Source organism: Juglans regia, chromosome 11, assembly GCF_001411555.2.
Source record: "Juglans regia cultivar Chandler chromosome 11, Walnut 2.0, whole genome shotgun sequence".
NCBI lineage: Eukaryota > Viridiplantae > Streptophyta > Magnoliopsida > Fagales > Juglandaceae > Juglans > Juglans regia.
Window position 1 is genome coordinate 12,378,669 of NC_049911.1, and position 18,878 is coordinate 12,397,546.

Below are 18,878 nucleotides of genomic sequence, written 5' to 3' on the forward strand. Positions count from 1 at the left end.
ACTCTAGGGCCGTCGGTGGCCTTAACCCATGTGCAACCTATTTTTGTGGGTGTTGTGCATGTGTGCGACGAAGAGGGAGGGGGAGGTCCATGGTAGCTGGGTTTGTGAGAGGCAGTTACCGGTGTGAGGTGGTGGAGGTGCGGTGGCCTGGGTAGCTACGCACGGCGGCGCACGGTGGGGAAATGGATAAGGAACTCGTGCGTGTGAGGGAGAGAGCCTGTGCGATGGAGGGAGGCTATGGGCCTCAGGTTAGGTGGAGGAGGAAGGGGGAGGGAAGGGGAAGTTCATGGTGGTGCTTGGTGGACGTGGGTGGCCGCGTACGGAGGCGCAAAGAGGAGGAATGTGTAAAAACCCATTTCGGCTGCTTACAGAGAGGAGGGAGAGAGACTGCAAGTGGGGGCAGTTGGAGGTAGCTGGCTTGCTCGCTGGCGTGAGGGGACGCCGGTGGTGGTGGCGGTTAGGCCAGGAGGCGTGCGGCGGCACTGAGTTGGAGGAGGGAAGAATCGGCTGGAAGAGGGGCAGCATACATCGTACGCGTGAGGGAGAGGGAGGAGAGAGAGAGGGGAGGGAAAAGTGAGGGAGAAGGAAGAGGGGTCTGGGTATTTAATCCAGTCCCTTCGTCTTGGGATCTTTAAAACGATCTAACGATGAGAGATTAAAATACTGATTTGAAAATGCGTAAACATTAACTTAATTAAAAGCACTTAGAGAAATTAAAGTATAATATTATTTTAAACTAAACTTTCGTTTATAAAATAATATTCCTTTATCATTAATAAAATGATGAAGTTTTATTTAATATATTTAAAAGAATAAAACCATTTAATTAATTAAAGCTTTCAACATAATTTATATCTCATAATATTTTAAATAACTGAAATCATTTTAATAATTAATATTAATTATAATTGTCGTATTTAAAATCAAGTTTAGTTCAATAACACTTGAATACTCTTTATAAATATTTTCAGTATATTTAAAATATTGGGTGTACATTAGAAATCACATAATATCTTGACAGACATGACGCCGTCATGGTTCGGCATGCATAACAAGACTTACAGTCACTAGAGAGAAGGGCAGACTGTTGTATAATCCCATCCTCGGAATTTGCTTACGTCAGAAGGAAGAAGCCTTACGTTAGAAAGAATAAGCGTACGTAAGAAGGAAGCAACGGGGTGTTACAAGAGGCGACCCTTAATTGGCCAAGAAGGTTGAGCATGTCTTGCTTTCTGATTTCAAGTTCATGCAGAATCACCCAAAACAAATGTGGAGATATAAAGTGTGGAAAAATATCAAAAAAGTTATTCCATTTATGTGGCAACCTCCATGGCCATGAAATTGAACTGATGGCCACCTCGATGGACTTACATTTTTCTCCTTTTACCTTCTGCATGAACAGTAAGATCCTTTATGAGGCAGTCCGTGCATAGTCAAGATTCGATTATTTTTGTTATTTATTTGTTAAGATAAATGACAGGTTTTCTTATTTGTTTAAAGCTAAATTCCTTCAAAACATTCGAAACCTAAGGTTTTAGAATCCAACTAAACCAAAGGCTACTTATCAATATTCCATACATTAACTAACTTGGGTTTGAAACACCCCACTCCCTTGTATAAAAAAAACGAAACACATGATTTGTTTTTGAAAAATAACACTCAAAGGAACAGATAGAAGATAGGGACAAAAACAATTTGGAATAAAAATCAAGGGTTGCGCGAAAACATGATGAATTAAAACAATTGAGAGTCACAAAGTTTCACTGGAATAATAGAGTACCACAAACAACACCAATATATAGGACAATCGAAACTAGGGTAATGACAACAAACACTAGCGAGGATATAGCTCAGTAATTGAAGCATCATTTGCTGAGGCTTGGACATTGTTGTTACTAGATTGATATGACGACCGGGACAACATGTCGGGTCCAGTGCTACTTGTGTGCATAAGAAATGGAGGTCTCTTGGGTGCTGCTAGAGTAATGGACTCACTACCAAGCATGAGAACGACCGAAGCAGTTGTCGGTCTATCATTTACATTTTCTTGAACACATAATAGTCCAATGTGGATGCTTCTCAGTATTTGAATTGTTGAATTTACCATCAATGTGGGATCTACAAGATTTAAAGGTGTTCCCTGCCTCCAGTTTTCCCAAGCCTACAAATTAAGATAATTTAAGTGGCAAACACATGAGTATCAAAGAGTACTATAGTCATTTGTTTGTCAATATCGAAACATATATCCATTTAATATATATATACATATGTGCATGGATAATTATACTTACATAGCTTACAAGGCCTTCAGGAAAAGAACTGTTTTTCTGGCCACTCACTATCTCCAAAATTAGGACGCCAAAACTAAAGACATCGGACTTTGATGAAAAGGTTCCGCATTGAGCATACTCTGGAGGCATATATCCACTGCAAGTCATGGACATGATCAATTATAGTATTAGTTTCATTTGAAAAATAACAGTTCAGCTCATATTTTTATAGTATATTTCAAATACTTACTAAGTCCCAATAATTCTCATTGTATTGTTTTCAGTTCGATCTAACAACCTCGCAGTGCCAAAATCTGAAATTTTTGGATTCATATATGCATCTAACAAGATGTTGCTAGCTTTGAGATCACGATGAATAATACGGTGTCGGGAATCTTCATGAAGATAAAGAAGCCCTCGAGCAATACCCTCTATAATTTTGTGCCGTTTTTCCCAATTCAGTTGGACTTGTTTGATTGGGTCTTCATGTTCATGCAACCATAAAATGGATGCTTAATTCATTTGAAATCAAATTATGAATAGAATAATCTAAAATTTAAGCAAAAGTAGTGTAACCATACCAAATAAGAAGTGATCGAGGCTTGCATTAGGCATAAACTCATAGATAAGAAGCCTTTCATTTCCTTCCAAACAAAATCCCATGATGCTCAACAGATTTCGATGTTGAAGCCTTGCTAGCAATAGAACCTCATTCTCGAACTCTATATTTCCTTGACTAGAACCCATAGATAGCCTTTTCACAGCTATTTCTAGTCCATTTTGAAGCTTACCCTGATATGGAAATACATCAACTAATTGATGACAAACATGATATGCTTTTCAACTAATTGATCATGATATCACTCACCTTGTAAACAGCACCGAATCCACCTTCTCCAAGCTTATTTACCTCGGAAAAGTTGTCTGTAGCAACTCCGATTGTGCCAAAGTCATATCTAATAAATGATTCATGAACACTACTAATTTCATGCTTGGCTTCACCTAATAATTAGCGACACATTAGTAACTTCCAAATCTTATATTTGTTCAATGCCCAAAATGAGGCTAGCTAGTGCAATTGTTATCATATTGACGTACGAGAGACTGATCTACATAACTATTACATACGTACTACTAGATCATAAATTTGTGAACAAATCTTCCAAAAGGCACGTATGTTAATTATTCAAAACTTACATTTCACTTTCTGCCTTGACTTCCTTACTCGTAAATACAAAACGAAGTTGGAAACGATTAGCAAAGCAAAACCAATAGTCAATACAACTATGACTATCGTAGTTCGAGATGGTTTACTTTCCTTTCCTGCAAACACCAAAACATTGTTTTAACTAAAAATATGAGTTGGATATTGAAATATATTAAGAAAATCCAAGATCAAAAGAGAATTTTACACCGTCCAACTACTAGCTGCTGATACATCAACTTTTCATTGTAATTAAAATACACTCATTTACATACAATCAAAACTTATAAAATTTTATAAAAAAATATCTTCATGGTGCATGGTTGCTAGTCACCGATCGAACTCTAGCGGCTGATGGCCGGATTCCAACCACCTCATTGTGGTTTGATTTATAGTACCACATCTTGATGATCAAAGATGCACCCATTTATAATTTTAACAATGATAAATTATAATATTGACAAGAAGTTGTCATAATGAGAACTTTTGGAATCTTACATTTGTGCACATAAAATAGAAGGAAAAAAAAAAAAAAAAAAGGAGGATTATATGCCACAGTGGCCACTTGAGGATCCCAAGATTATGCTTAAGATGGATGAGTTGCTTAACCTCATCGAGGATGAGTCCAGCCTTGAGGCCTGGTTCTATTTCGTTATTTCTTGTTTAAAGGTTACCTCACACTTCCTTGGGGAGATTTAGGATATCTTAAATAAGGATGCCACAGTGGCCACTTGAGCTTGAGGGAGCGTCTAATGCTAGAAAACCGGATGAACTACATGACTAACTATATAATACAGGCATGGGAGTTTATGGTTGAAGCCCAAAGAGGCCGCTCATGAAAGTCTGGAGATACAACAATTAGGACCTATGCCCCACTGGGAAATAGCTTCTTTTGATGTTTGTGGCCTGGGATTCTTGTGAACTTGGTACTTCAAGGGTTATGGTTTAAACCCCTCTTTTGCATTGGGAGACCTTGAACAAGTACTTTTGGGATTTCTTAGTTATAATACATTGGTACCATGCATAAATTGCTCTAATCTTTACTTAGAATAAAAAAGTTTCTGCTACGATTATTACATACTACTAGAAACATCTTAGGTGCATTGCATATTATTTGTCATGAACCGGAGGGTATGTAGCCTTAAATTACATATCTCGACGTTTCAGTCTTTGTTCAATCCCAAAGGGGGTCTGGGAGCGTCACAGTCTCCCAGTTGCATATATAACTTTTTGTATTATATTATATATAATATATATTATTATATTATATGCTAAATTGGTAATTAATATAATATGAAACTTTAAACTTATTAAACATGAGATTTTAATTTTAAACATGAACATTAGTATTAAGTTATTAATATAAAGTTACTTTTGATATATATATATATATATATTAAGGATACATACATTTTTTACATAATAAATTATAATATATATATTGTTTTTATAAATATATTTTTACACACTTGATCATATATACTCATATAAAAGTCTATAATTTATATAGACTATAGTTAAATTCAATACTGTACTAGTATGTGTTAATTATTATAAAATAATATATTTATACTATAATATAAAATAGACTAATAGTTTAGTATATGTAAAATCTTATTATCACTAACATACATAATTAAGTATAAAAATAAGTTAAATACTAGTATAATAACACGGAATTAGACACTATAGTATAAATTTCGTATAGAAATAAATTAGACACTACTATTATTATAGAAACAAGTCTAGTATAATAAGTTCACCTCACTAATTATACCATACTAAGTGCATGTTTGGAACTGCAGTGAGAAATATAGCTTTTAAAAAGTTATTTACGATTTGGTAACTATATGTTTAAATTACTTTCTAACATATTACATTTGTTTGGAAACAAATTAAAAAAGTACTTTATAAGGTGGAAATGAAAATGATTTGATTTTTTAAAAATTTTGATCATGTACTTAAAAGTTTGAAAGTTGTAATTATCTGAAAGTTGTATGAGTATTTACGTCCATTGACAATTTTTTTAAAATTTGAAGTACATTCCTAATTATTAAAATACGTTCAAGGAAAAGCATTAAAATGATATTTTTCATGCACTGAGCTAGGTCATTGCCATTCTATTACTGTCTCAATATTACTACATAAGATTCTATTATGTTTTGATTTATGGCCCTACCATGGGATATAATAATGGTCTTTGGACATACCACTAGACATAATAGTGGCTTCCGGCCTCATCATGGGACATATGGCTTCTGGCCTCACCACGAGACATAATAGTGGCCTCCAGCACTACCACAGAATACAAGAGTGGCCTCTGGCCCACTGGATATAATAGTGATCTTTATTCAGAGTGCAATCACTTTGGTGAAAATGTGATTTATGTTTTGCCTAGTTGTCCGTACAATGAACAACCCTACCACAAGGTTAAATATGGCCTTTGTTTTGAGTGCATCGCCTTGGTGACAAAACATTGATATATTTTGCATGGCTAAATGTAGACATGCACAATCCTATTACGGGAGTAAACATGGCGTCGCTTCTATTTATGATGTTGTTTTAGTTATGTTTGTGCCAATAGTCCTCGTTCGTTCCAATGGAGGGCAAAAAGGATGGACGATGACATCTTTCCCTTTTCCCTAACACAGGAGACAATCCAAGTATTTGTAGCGGAAATCGGACACAGAGAATCAGGATCTCATGCTTGATTTTTTTTTAAACGCTCAAGGAAAAATTACAAAGGCAAAGATCTTGCTAAACTTCAACTTATCTTCATTCTTGACAATGGTCAAGCATAAAATTGATGCAGTTTTCTTGTGAACCCATTATGGGCTCAGATCAGAAGGGAAATGGTGGAGGGTGGTTTGGGCAGTTCGTGAAATGAAGGTAGGGACCCTCGAAGATCCCGTAGCACTTTGTTCTATTTTCGTTTCCAGCACTCTATTCTTACAATATATAAACACCATTACAACATTTTCATCATTCCTATATATTCAGAACCCTAACAGAACCACCGGTCCTAATCATGCTTTAGAAGCATCTTGAACAGGTTTGTTGCAGGTTCTTGTCGAGGGTTTTTGTCCTCTTTAAACCCAAGCATAAGAGAATAGTTGATACTTAAATAAAGCAAGAAAAGTCAAGTGTTAAGCAAAAGAGTGTGCAGATGGAGAAGTACCGCCGAGTGAGAGTGTGCAGATTTGGATGCAAGGTGGAGCACTGGAGAAGCAACAGAGGTTTAAACCAGTTGCAGATCAGATTTGGTTCTCAAGTTGCAAATCAAATTTGGAGAAGTACGGCAACGATGAATGGATTTGGTTCTCAATTTGCAAATCAGATTTTTGTTGCAGTAGTTCAAGAAGAACGGATATGTTTTCAATGATCAGTTTCGATGGATACTGGGATGTTTAAACCCGTATGAGAGTTTGGGCAGGTTTGGGGCATAAAATAAAACACAAAATTTTCATCTCATCTCATCTCATCATTACACATTTTTCAAATCCCCATACAAAATATAATAAACAATTCAACTTTTTCAAATCTCAATACACCTTTTTCAAATTCCAAAACAATAATAATATTAAAACTTAATATTTTAAACTTCAAAACAAAACATAAAATTCTCATCTCACCCCCAAACCTACCCTTAGACCCGATGAACCCATATAAAGTCGGGTGGGCCATGTCGGATATTACAGACAGATCGGGTTTAGGGTCTTTTATGCACAGGCCTAAAAACTATCAATCTCGCAGCAATTCAACTACAACCTAACCAGTCCTACAAGGAGGTTCTAGTGGAAATGTTGGACCAAAAGGAATAGGTGCTTAGAACAAAAACCATCCCAGTGGTGAAATTGTTGTGGCATAACTACAACTTGAAAGAAACAAAAATAGGGGTTAAGATGAGATTAAAATATCCTCAATTGTTCTAGATTTTGAGTTGGTAGTTGTGATCAACCTAACTTCACGAGAAGAGGCGGGATTATTCTAAGAGGTAGGATCTGATAAGAGTTGTAACGATCCAAAAAAATCTGTTAGTTAGTTTGAATTTCTTTGGACCTTACAAACATTTTGAAATCATGAAAGGAGTGATTGATCGATTAGATTTTAGTCCGTTAGTTTAGTGGGGTCGCAATCCACTATGGTGATGGAGTTGTCTTTTTATTTAATTAAGGCACAACAACAATAAAGTAATTTCTGTTTTCTAAAATGATCAACCAATCCTCTGGATTGAACTTCTGTTTATGGTATGATCCAAAGTTCCTAATAATTTAAACAAGTTATCCATCCCTCTGTTTTCTGAATTTTCTTTATTTGCAAGCCCTAAGTTCTTCTGTGTTTGGGAACGGTATGATAGGAGTGCTAAACTTGTTAGGCGCAGTCTTTGGAAAAACATTCACAAAAAAAAAAAAACAAAAAAAAAAAAAGAAGGTATACCTTACTTATCTGTCAGGCATGCACGTAGTATTAGTACCATACCTTTTGTTCGACGGGTTGATGGTGGCAGTAGCGACGGCGGTGGTGCCTCAGCGGTAGGGTCATAGAAAGTGTAAGTCTCATACCTTAACTGACAGCTGGGTGATAAATATCTCGCTCCCTGCCTTCCATAACAGCATGATGAAAATACCGCTGCCGTACACTGCTCCAGGCAGCTCTTGCAATCGAGTTCATCCAAATCAGGGGTGCACATAAGAAGTGCATGTATTGTTTGGAAATCTTGGGCAGTCTCTTTTCCCGCAGCAAATTTGCGAGTAGAATTTCCTGCTGCGGCGAGCTTTTTTAGCCTCTCTAACAAAGGCCCTAGAACCTGTGTGAACGCATCTACATCTGAGGCGTTTAGTACGCTGGTGAATGGAAAAGGGCTGGCTTCCAAAAGACCAAATATATATCTGTTTGAGTATCGCACCATACATTTCGTGTCATATATGATCGCCTCCTTCTGGTAGGGACATTTCTGCAACAGATCCTGACTCGACGTATTTACACAACTACGGCATTCGTCTGTCCCAATGTCTCCTCTACAAAGCGCAATCGCGTTTACTTTGTCGGAATTTTCTCCGACGGATAAATTATAAAACCCGTAGCTGATTTTGGTATTGGAAGACATAGACGTCAGGACGGTGTTGAGATTTGCTCTGTATGTACTGTTACTGGTGTAGTTACCCTTATCGGAGCAGGAGTAGGGAACTAATTGAGCTAACGTGGGAGCAAACAGATGCAAGATCAGAATTAGGCAGGTGAAGAAAAGTAGTAGTCTTGAACAGCACATCTTCGTTGTTTCTCTCTGTACTGTAGTCTTTAAGTTGAAATATATGCGCACTCGTGGTTAAGGTACTTCCCGAACCAGAGACTTCTCCGTTCGTTCAATATTCATTTATAGCGCCCAAAACTCACGTTGTTGAATATAAGACAAGTAGGGAAGACTGAAGATTGGAAAGATCATCCAACGAATTCAAGACAAGGAAAATTACATTTTTGTTTATATTCATTGTGTTCATAGAACAATTGTGGACATGTTGATGTATATGTCCAAAACTCAAGTTGTTGATCAGGACCCTACATGATTAATATTAAATATTAACGTAATTTGTAAAAGCTGAGGTTATCTCAACTGAAAGAAATGTCATTCGAGGCAGATTGAAAGCTGAGATCATTTCTTTATTTTGCAACAGAACTATATCTATGTACAGCTAATTACCTGAGCCATTTAAAAATTTCATCCAACTTTTTAATGATTTATTATGATTGTTCTTGAAAAACCGTTTAGCTAATTATCAAAATATTTTATTTAACTTTTAATTTTAATTTCAACTCATTTTATCTCAACTAACAATTAAAACAAAACCATAATTTTATACTCATGACTTACATGACGCAAGAACAGAAATTCATGTAAAATTACTGATTTGTTTAATAAATCTCAAGAATCAAACATGTAAATAAACTTATTATTCAGACTACTCTAATAATTAGCCAAATAAAGTACCTTTCAATATTTTGGCAGGCTAATGTCATGTGCAGTACTGATGTAACGCCTTGCAAAAAATTGTCACTCCTCAATCTCAACCCTGAAAGTCTTATCCAGAACAGTAGTATACAGCTGTTTTCAAAATGGACTGAACCATACAACCGACATTATCTGTGTCTTTGGGTGAAGGTCAATTAATATGATAGGTATCTATCATAAATGGACAATGTGATCAATGGAGACAATGTTGACCAGACCTGGAGTTGGAGAAAGATGGTTGGTTCCCAACGCATCTCTCACCATCCTTTGATTAGAGCATTGGCAATGGCTAGGCCATTGCCAAGTCCAAAATTTAGCTAGAATCTCAACTTTTAACTATGACATCAACTTTTAGCTAGGTGAACCCACATTGGACTAGCCATCTTAAAATCAAAATAATAATATTATATTATATATTTTAATAATATTTGACAATTTATTTTTTTTATTTATTTTTATTTTGCAAATACTCTTCATATAATACATTTTGCCAACCCTTCACACCCAAGAATCATATATACAAAGATGCCAACCTTTCTCTACCCAACCCTTCAAAGAGTTGTTACTGTCACAGGGAAAGATTAATCCATGATATCCAGAATTATACATAAAAGGCTCAAAATCTGTAGAGGTCCCCTAAAACCACATTTATTATCAAAGTTCACGAGCTGCCTTCTCAAGAAATTCCTTGGCAGCTATTTGAACCGATTGTTTTTCAAATGATTGATACTTCCGCTTCTATTGGACACTCCTCTAGATACTTCATCTTTGGCCCCTCTCCTTTACTAATATTTCTCATACTTAGCTTCTGGTGTGCAAAAAATGAGCAATCCCTCAATGCAAAGAGCTAAAAATGGTTAAAGATTCATGAACATAAAAATTAGAAAAGAACAATTTACCTGGGGTTAGGTCAGGGAAAGAATGCTCAATAAAACGTGTTGCAGCCTGATAATTCAAGGTAGTAGAGGGTCGAAGTGGTGCTTGAAGAAAAAATTCAAAATCATGCAATGATCAGTTAAGAGGAAAATAAACTACAGCCAACACAAGAATATTGTCATTAGAAAATGAGATTCTAAAAAAAAATCAAATTTGAGCATATGATAGTATGCTCTGCATATTAAATGACCCAGCCCAGTCGCTTTCATCTTAAAATAAAGTAAAATCTTCATAGTAAGATTAAGAGTGCCCTTGCAATTGCAGCACCATTCACGATGACATTTTAAGATGAGAAATTTACAACAAATGTCAAAATTTCAAAGAGACAAATGTACCTTTACTCAAGTCTATGAACCTCTCTAGTTTGTCCTGATACAAGCTTATATTTCCTACATCACATGGGCAGGGGAAAAAACAGTTTTAGCAAGACCTAACGTCAAAAGTTCAAAATAGTTTGAATCAAACAATCAAATCCAAAAAGCAAATTATACAAGTGCAAATAATGAGCCCTTTATCTCCCAAATGTACAGACCAACAGAGAAACCAGAGCATTATGATAACCATACTCTAACATCAAATACAAATATACAAATTATCATATGTTGAAGCAAAGAATCAAACACAAACAATCGGGCACCAGAGCTGTGAAGATTAATTAGCAAACTAACCTCAAAAGGGAAAAAACAATAGGAAGAACAGATGCTAACATATAAGAGATTGTTTCATATCACCAAAAATGCAGTCAAAACATATTTGTTGAGATAGTATTTCAGCAGCTTTAAAAGAGACATTATTATCTAAAATCACCAAACAGAGTTCTGCATAAACCCAACATAAAGCTGAACTTTTTAGAAATGGACTGTAGAAAATCCAAGAGCACTAAGGTAATGGGTCTTTCTTTCTGATTTGGTCAGACCAATAACCACCATCACAAGAACACTGTTACTGGAAGAATGGTATAATGTTCCTACATGCAAAACTTTCTTTCCTACAGTTTCTTTACATATCTTCACACATGTCTTCAGACGTATTTACACACATATCTTCACACATGAAAATGAGATGGGATATATATGTTTTTAATATTTTTCTTCAGGTCAGCAAACAGAAAAATGCCCATTTCTAGACAACAAACAGGGTTGGTATTTTCATCTTCACTCTTGAAACCAGTAGTAGCATGCAAAATTAATTAAAAACCATACACTCAAGAAACAAATAAGAGCTCCACTATAATAAGACACTTGATTCACCACTAAACTGCACCAAACAACCACCTGCAGCCACTTTTCTAGGACTATCCAATATAAATAGCAGCATATTATACACCAAACAGACACCAATCATTCACAAAAAAAAACAAACCCAACAAAGTCAATTCCCTTATCTCAAGGTGAACCACATTATTAAATTAGTAGAACATGCATTTGTGTAGTTCTACTTCATGACTTCATTATGGACCTAGATTGAATATAATTAGTACTGACTAGCAAAATATAATTTTTTATTTGTATATATGTGTGTGTATATAGTTCATCAGAGTATTAAAACTTTGGAGGTGGATATTTCATATATATGTGTGTGTGTGTGTGTGTGATGATGCTGGAAGATCACCAAAAATCCATGAGCAATGAGCATGAATATCAAGTAAGAGGCCTCTGATCTTCTGTTTGATTAACTAGCTCTCAATTAATTTAATCTGGTGGTCCAAAGACTATATATACAACTTGATGGCAGATTACAGCTCGATCGAGCTGATCATGGCATTAATTTATGGGTGTACCCTGATCACGACACTGTTCTTAACCCATATGCACAGATATATGCAGCCTAGCCAGTAGTTATACATATTAATCTTAGAATTTACTTAATTTTCAGAGATCCAGCCGTACTTACGTTTCGTGGATGTTGTATAGGGTAGAGCCCAGCCGATTTGTGGATGAATTTGTAGTGCCTTCTGGACGATTCGTGGAGTCAAGCCGATTCAATAATTATTTGTCCTGGGTAGCAAATTGGCAGGTGATTTACGTTGAAGAATCGGAGAAGAGGGAGAGAAGAGACGGCATGGAGAAGAGGGAAAGAAGAGTGAGGAAGAGAGACTTACGTTGAAGACCACGAAGACGACGGCTTTTGGCTGGAGAATGTGACCACTGGAGAGAAGGGGACGCTGCGGGCTGGGGAAGAATGGGGCTGAAGGAAAATTTCTTGCGGAGAAGAAAGGAGCGAAGACAGTTTCGGGAGAAAGAAAAAAATATAGAAGAAACGAGGGTTTTGAGATGAAGAAGAAAAAAACCGAGGGAATGAAAGAGCGGGCAGAGAAATGATAAAAAATTAATTTGGTGTGTAAACAGTCACTCTCCATACTTGGCGAGCTGCTAACAATTACTGTAGCAGATATGTTAAACTTTGTAAGTTTAGCTAGGCCAACGCTGGAGTTTTTTTACACTTTCCCTCTTTAATTTGAACTTGCATTGGCAAATGGCTAGGCCATTGCCAATGCTCTTATGCTCTTAATTTCGGCTGCTCTTAATTTCGGCTGAATTAATGGTTCCATTGGAAACAACATATATAAATAAACATGCCAACCACTTCAGTTAATATTGAATAGTTAGTTGAGATGAAAGTTAAAAATTAAATAAAATATTATTATAATATTATTTTTAATATTATTATTATTTTAAAATTTAAAAAAGTTAAATTATTTATTATATTTTATATAAAAATTTATAAAAAGTATATAATAAAATAAAATGAGATGAAATAAAAATGTCGTTAATTTATTATTATCACTTAAGAAAATGCTACTATACCGCTTGTGTATACCTGCTCCAAGTTACTGCCCAACATGGCAAGTGCCACGTCGTTAAAGAGAAAAAAAAAATTAAACAAAATAAAAATTGTTTGCTAGCTCGTCAAAGACGATTCTTCCCTGTTTTGAGTGAACTTGAACCCTAGCCTCCATCTCCCACCTGCCCTCCTCCCTGACGTCAATGACCACCATTTCCGGCAAGAATTTATCCAACAGCTAAGTCCCAACCTTAATCACTTCCCTCACGAGTCAATCCTCTCATTGACGCCTTCATCTCGGTTTTCCCTCCCTCCTTGACGTCGCCGACCACCATTCTCGACGCCATCTCTAGCAAAAAATTGGTCCAGTAGCTAAGTCCCAAAACTGAAACACACGATTCGACGCCTCTATCTTGCACCTGCCCTCCCTCCCGCCTGAGTCACTCCACACCGGGCTCCCATGGTGAAAATTATGCTCACTTTTGAAAATATTTCTTCATCTCTACTAGGTAGATGTTACTACGATTGGTATTGGTGTTGGATAGTGCTCTGTTTTTGCTTGAATTCGGGCTTATGTTTGCAGTTATTTAATTTCTTGTCCATTTGTTGTTACTAAGTTGATGTGTATTGAGCTTCTATGGAGCATAAAAAAATTTCTATTTACTTATGATTGAGCTTCACTTTTTACCATTCAAAGATATTCCATAGCTTGTTGAGGACAAAATAAGTTGGTGCAATTTGTATGACTAGTGAGTTGATTTTAGTGCAATTTTTATAACTTAGATAGTGTTATGTTTTTGCTAGGATTTTGGGTGGATAGTGCTCTATTTTTGCTTGGAGTTTGGGTTTATGTTTGTAGTATTTTAATTTTTTATCCATTTGCACAAAGAAAATTATTTGCTAATTGAATTCTCAAATACTGATTGTAGGTTCTTCAAGACTGAGTTGATATTGCTTCCGACATAAAGTTATCAAATAATGAGTATGATAAAGTAGTGGTTGATGATGGGCTCGATAAAGATGATGGTGTCGAAGAACCCAAGGTTGGCATGACTTTTGGTAGTGAGGAAGAAGTTCGGTCTTACCATATGAAGAATGCTAAGCATAAGTTTGGGGTTCGTAGAAGGAATTCTAGACAATGAGACGATAGGAAAGTTAGATGGTTTACATTGATATGTGCGTGGTGTGACACCCCCAAATTCCGCTTGGAATCGGAAGGACATTTGAAGCGTCGAGACATGCAACACAAGGTTACCTGCCCCTGTTCATGACATATAAGATGCAATATTCCTAACATGCATCTAGCATTATGCAATATTCGTAACGGATAATTTTTTTTTTCAGCAATACTATGCACCAAACTGAAATATCTCAAATACTTAAAACATACTTCAAACATAATGACGTACTAAACAACTGAGATCACAACACTAGTCCAAAATGGTTGTGATCAAAAGAGCGTTGGAGATTGAACTCCACAAATACAAGTAGTAATCTGAGGTAACTACTGTACCACCATCTACGTCACACCAATGTTTAGTCGATCATTTCCAGTTGGTCGATTCTCGATTCTCCTTCAAATCCTGTAACAAAATCTACCATTCGGGGGGAATGGTAGTTGGGACTACCACAGTGAGATTTGATTACAAATCTCAGTAAGTTAACAGGAAACTTCCACACAGGTTAATGATGCATGCATGGCAGTAAAAGCATGAATGCATAATCAAATCATAAGTAATCATAGCATAACTTGACATACAACATAACATAACTGGCATAACTTAAACTGAAACTAAAGTTTAGCATGAATGTGACTTGAAACATAACATGGACTTGGAACATAGCATGAACGTGAACTTGAAATATAACATGGACTTGAAACATAACATGAACGTGAACATGCATAATTTGAACATGAACTTGAGCATGACATAACATAAATGTGAACTTGGAACATAACGTAAACGTGAACATAACATAACATGAACTTGGAACATATTCTTGTCTCATGGGATTACCATGATTGCGTGAACGTAAACTTGAACATAACATAACGTGAAACATGACTTGAACTTGGAATCTTATTCAATAGACTTAATCATTAAAGTGACCATATGGGTGCTACACAGGTCCCCTTGAGCCGTGTGTCCCTGCCGATTACCGCATCACATCACAGGTTTCTATACCAGCTGTGAGTGCGTTAATACGTACTCCACAGTTGTTGTGGCCCCACGTATTCTACGTGTCACAATTGCTGTGTCTCACGTAGTGTATGCTCCACAGTTGTTGTGGCCCCATACTTCATGCTCCACAGTTGTTGTGGCCCCATGACTTATTTGTTTGTGCCACACTTGTTGTGGACACACGTAACATAATGTGTGGCACCATCGGCGTTAGTGCCTGGCGCGCTCCGGTGACCAGCTAATTAGGCCCCATTCGCAACCTGTTGACTGTACTTCATCAACCCAGGGAATTTCACACCTATTTAGACACTCCAGCGTGAACAAAGGAGTTCCACTAGAATATTACCCCATCCTAGCACTTAGGGTCTTGATTGACATGAATGACTTAACTGGCAGACATGACATTTCGTAACGTGACGTAACATAAACGTGACATAAAAGACAGAAATCTTGACGCAGCGTAACGTGAAATAAACGTAAGACGACAAACATGACATACTTTGAAACATAAATGTAACAAACAACATTTCATAACAGGGCATACATGTAACAGGCAACATTTCATAACATAGCATACCATGTAACAGGCAACATTTCATAATATAGCATACCATGTAACAGACAACATTTCTTAACATGGCGTAACATGTGACAGTGAATATTACGTGATATGAAATACATGTAACAGATGGCATACTTAAGTTAACATGACATACTTGCAATGTATAGCAATACTAGACATAATATCTTGTGTAACAGATGAATAATTCATGACAGAATAAATTCTGTGTAACAAAAAAATATGTAATGACTTGGCATGACACATATGATAACATGCATATATACAATTTAGTTCCCTTACTTATCACTCATACACATTAAACTAATAGTAAGTTAAAAGCTAACTTACCTCGATCTTCGCGCTTCGAGACAAAACTCAATACGATCACGAGAAACTGAAAGTAGTAATTTTTAAAAATTATAACTTAATCACTAACAATTAGGAATATGGATAAATATCAAATTAGAGTAAAATTACCATTTTACCCTCTACATGTGAGAAAATGACCATTTTACCCCTAACTTAAGGATTTTGCATCCTAACTCCAAAAATCACCAAAATTTACATATCTTATGTAAATTTTGTCCTAAGCTCAAATATCAATTCAGAAAAATTTAAAACTAAACACAACCATTAAAACTCTATAGGGCCGAAACTTACAAGGCTATTTCCTTTGATTTTGTTGTAATTCTTTCAAATCTCAAAACTCATGATTAAACCAAAATTTTTCTTCTATTATACTCATAACATATTACTAAGAATAATCATGTTTTGAATCATGAACAAAAGTCATCAAAATCACTAAAACCATACTTGAACTTTTCGGTTTCTCTTCTAAGTTCAAACCAGATTTTTGTTTCTAACTTGTTTTGATCAACCTCTTGATCCATGACTTATAAAGAAGTGATCTTCAAACCAAAACATCACATGGTTCAAAAAGCTGTCCTAAAACATATCCAAGCTTCAAACACAAGATCACATGGGTAAACATCAACCAAAACATAAATTTAGCCAAGAACAACATCACTTTGGCCTAACCAAATATCTCCTTGCATAAAATTTCATATCTTCGAAACTAACATCAAATATCATCAAAATAACATTCTAACATGTATATAAGAGGCTTAGGATCTTCCAATAAAAATATCAAAGCCATTGGAATAAGATTAAACCATAAAAGATTTAAACTTTCTCAAAACAGAAACTGTTTTGCCTCTTCCAGTTTCTAAGTTTCTAGACCTAAGAAAATATTTCACCAAAACTTTTAATCATGCAACAAATCCTCAACCAATAATCATATACACATGTTAACAGTACTCCATAAAAATTTCGGACCAAGATCTATTCATTAGCTTGGTCAAAAACTCCAAAATATAACACACTCTCCAGTTTATCGCCCAGAATGACCTTTCTGGGGTCTCAACAACTTTTGACCGATCAAATGATCTCAAAATGGAACGAATAAGGTATCCACGTAAACTAGACTCCAAAATAAAGAACTTTTATGAAGGAAACGTTGCAAGGAAACACTTAAAAAATCTTCGAAACAGGCATTCAAAAGAGGTAAGAAAAACTGTCCCAGAGTGTCTTTTGTGTTTTATGAAGGAAAAGTGTAAAGGAGAGCTGCTTTTCGTGGTAAGTGGACTGGAGAGCTTCTTACACAAGCTATCTAAAGTGATAGGACAGAAGGAATGGTTGAGTGTTGGCCTTTTCTTCTCATAAAAATCAGACCAAGATCTTTTCTTAAGGTGGAGTGTGAGAGTGAAAGAGTGAGGTGGCCCTTTAGCTTTGTCTTTCAAGAACCTTCTAGGCCCTTCTTGTAAAGATCTGGCCAGCCAAGTGGGGGTACAAAATTTAGCCATGAAGCAATCCTATGGTGACCAAATTCGTGGGCCTTAATGGGCCTAAACCGAATGGGCCTAAATTTTGGGGTTTAAAGAGGGTTTGGGTTGCTATCAAGCCCAAATCCAATATCACTTGGCCCAATCAATTTTTCAAGGTTAGCAAGGTTGGATAATGATGTTCAAACACAAATTTGAAGGATTAATAGCATGTGGAAGTGATTTAATCAAGTGATTAAATACAATGCTAGAAATCAGATTAGAAAATGTTTGGAGGCCAACTTTAGGGTTTCGATTTCAACAATGCTTTTGGGCTTTCAATTGGATTTCCACCATTTAGGGTTTTACTAGGATGGAAACCCACTTTGGTCTGGCACAATTTGATTGAGCAGATAAAACAAAATTTTGCTTAAGTGGCATGATCTCACACCTTGATTCCTTCAAATCCAACAAACATTCCTCATGGTGCCAAGTGTCTAATATTATTCACTAAGTGTGGCTAAGATCTTACCAAGTGTCCAAATAAAATTTCTCTAATCTAATTTGGACATTCCACACTATGATTTTGAAACACTGCAATTGGTGCGCTTATTGAGGTTACTATTCACTCCGAAAAAGTGAATCATAAACTTAACACTAAAAATTCCTAAATATTCATATTAACTTACAGTGAAAATCGTTTACCGAAATTCAAACCTCGAAGTGCCCCTAAAAATAATTTCACAATTTCTAACAGACGTTTCGTCCAGAATTATAAAAATAGGATATTGCGCCATAAAATTCTAAATAATCCACTGAGTCTAATGGCGTGGACCATAATGCATTCTGACACTTCTAACCACCTCAAATAAATAAAACTCATATTTCTAGCAGCATAGTGAGTGATAACACTGACTATGTTGACAGACTAAAACCTATGCGATTGGTCAATTCGTAAAAACTTATGGAGTTTTCACGAGATTTCTAAAGTCAATAGAAATTCCACCAATGAATTTCTTGTGGGCTGTTACACGTGGTAAGGCACAACAAAGAGTCAGGCTACCATTTAGGAGGTGCTTTTGTAATGCAAGTGAGGAAGAAGTTCATAGCTA

The 18,878-nt window shown here is 36.0% G+C and overlaps 1 protein-coding gene across 2 annotated transcripts; it reads right to left on the bottom strand.

The window, feature by feature from the left end:
• Positions 1-1,701: 1,701 nt before the first annotated feature.
• On the bottom strand, positions 1,702-8,844 carry LOC108995812 (putative receptor-like protein kinase At4g00960). Of its 2 annotated transcripts, none has more exons than XM_018971440.2 (7): positions 7,954-8,844; positions 3,468-3,593; positions 3,139-3,266; positions 2,852-3,062; positions 2,521-2,752; positions 2,292-2,427; positions 1,702-2,161 (listed from the first exon to the last, which is right to left on the bottom strand). In XM_018971440.2, the coding sequence occupies exons 1-7, from the start codon at positions 8,741-8,743 to the stop codon at positions 1,835-1,837; spliced, it is 1,950 nt and encodes a 649-aa protein (XP_018826985.1). In that variant the 5' UTR covers positions 8,744-8,844; the 3' UTR covers positions 1,702-1,834. The 2 variants fall into 2 exon arrangements, with proteins under 2 accessions (XP_018826985.1, XP_018826984.1); XM_018971439.2 differs by having other exon boundaries at positions 3,139-3,272; positions 7,954-8,843.
• Positions 8,845-18,878: the final 10,034 nt, after the last annotated feature.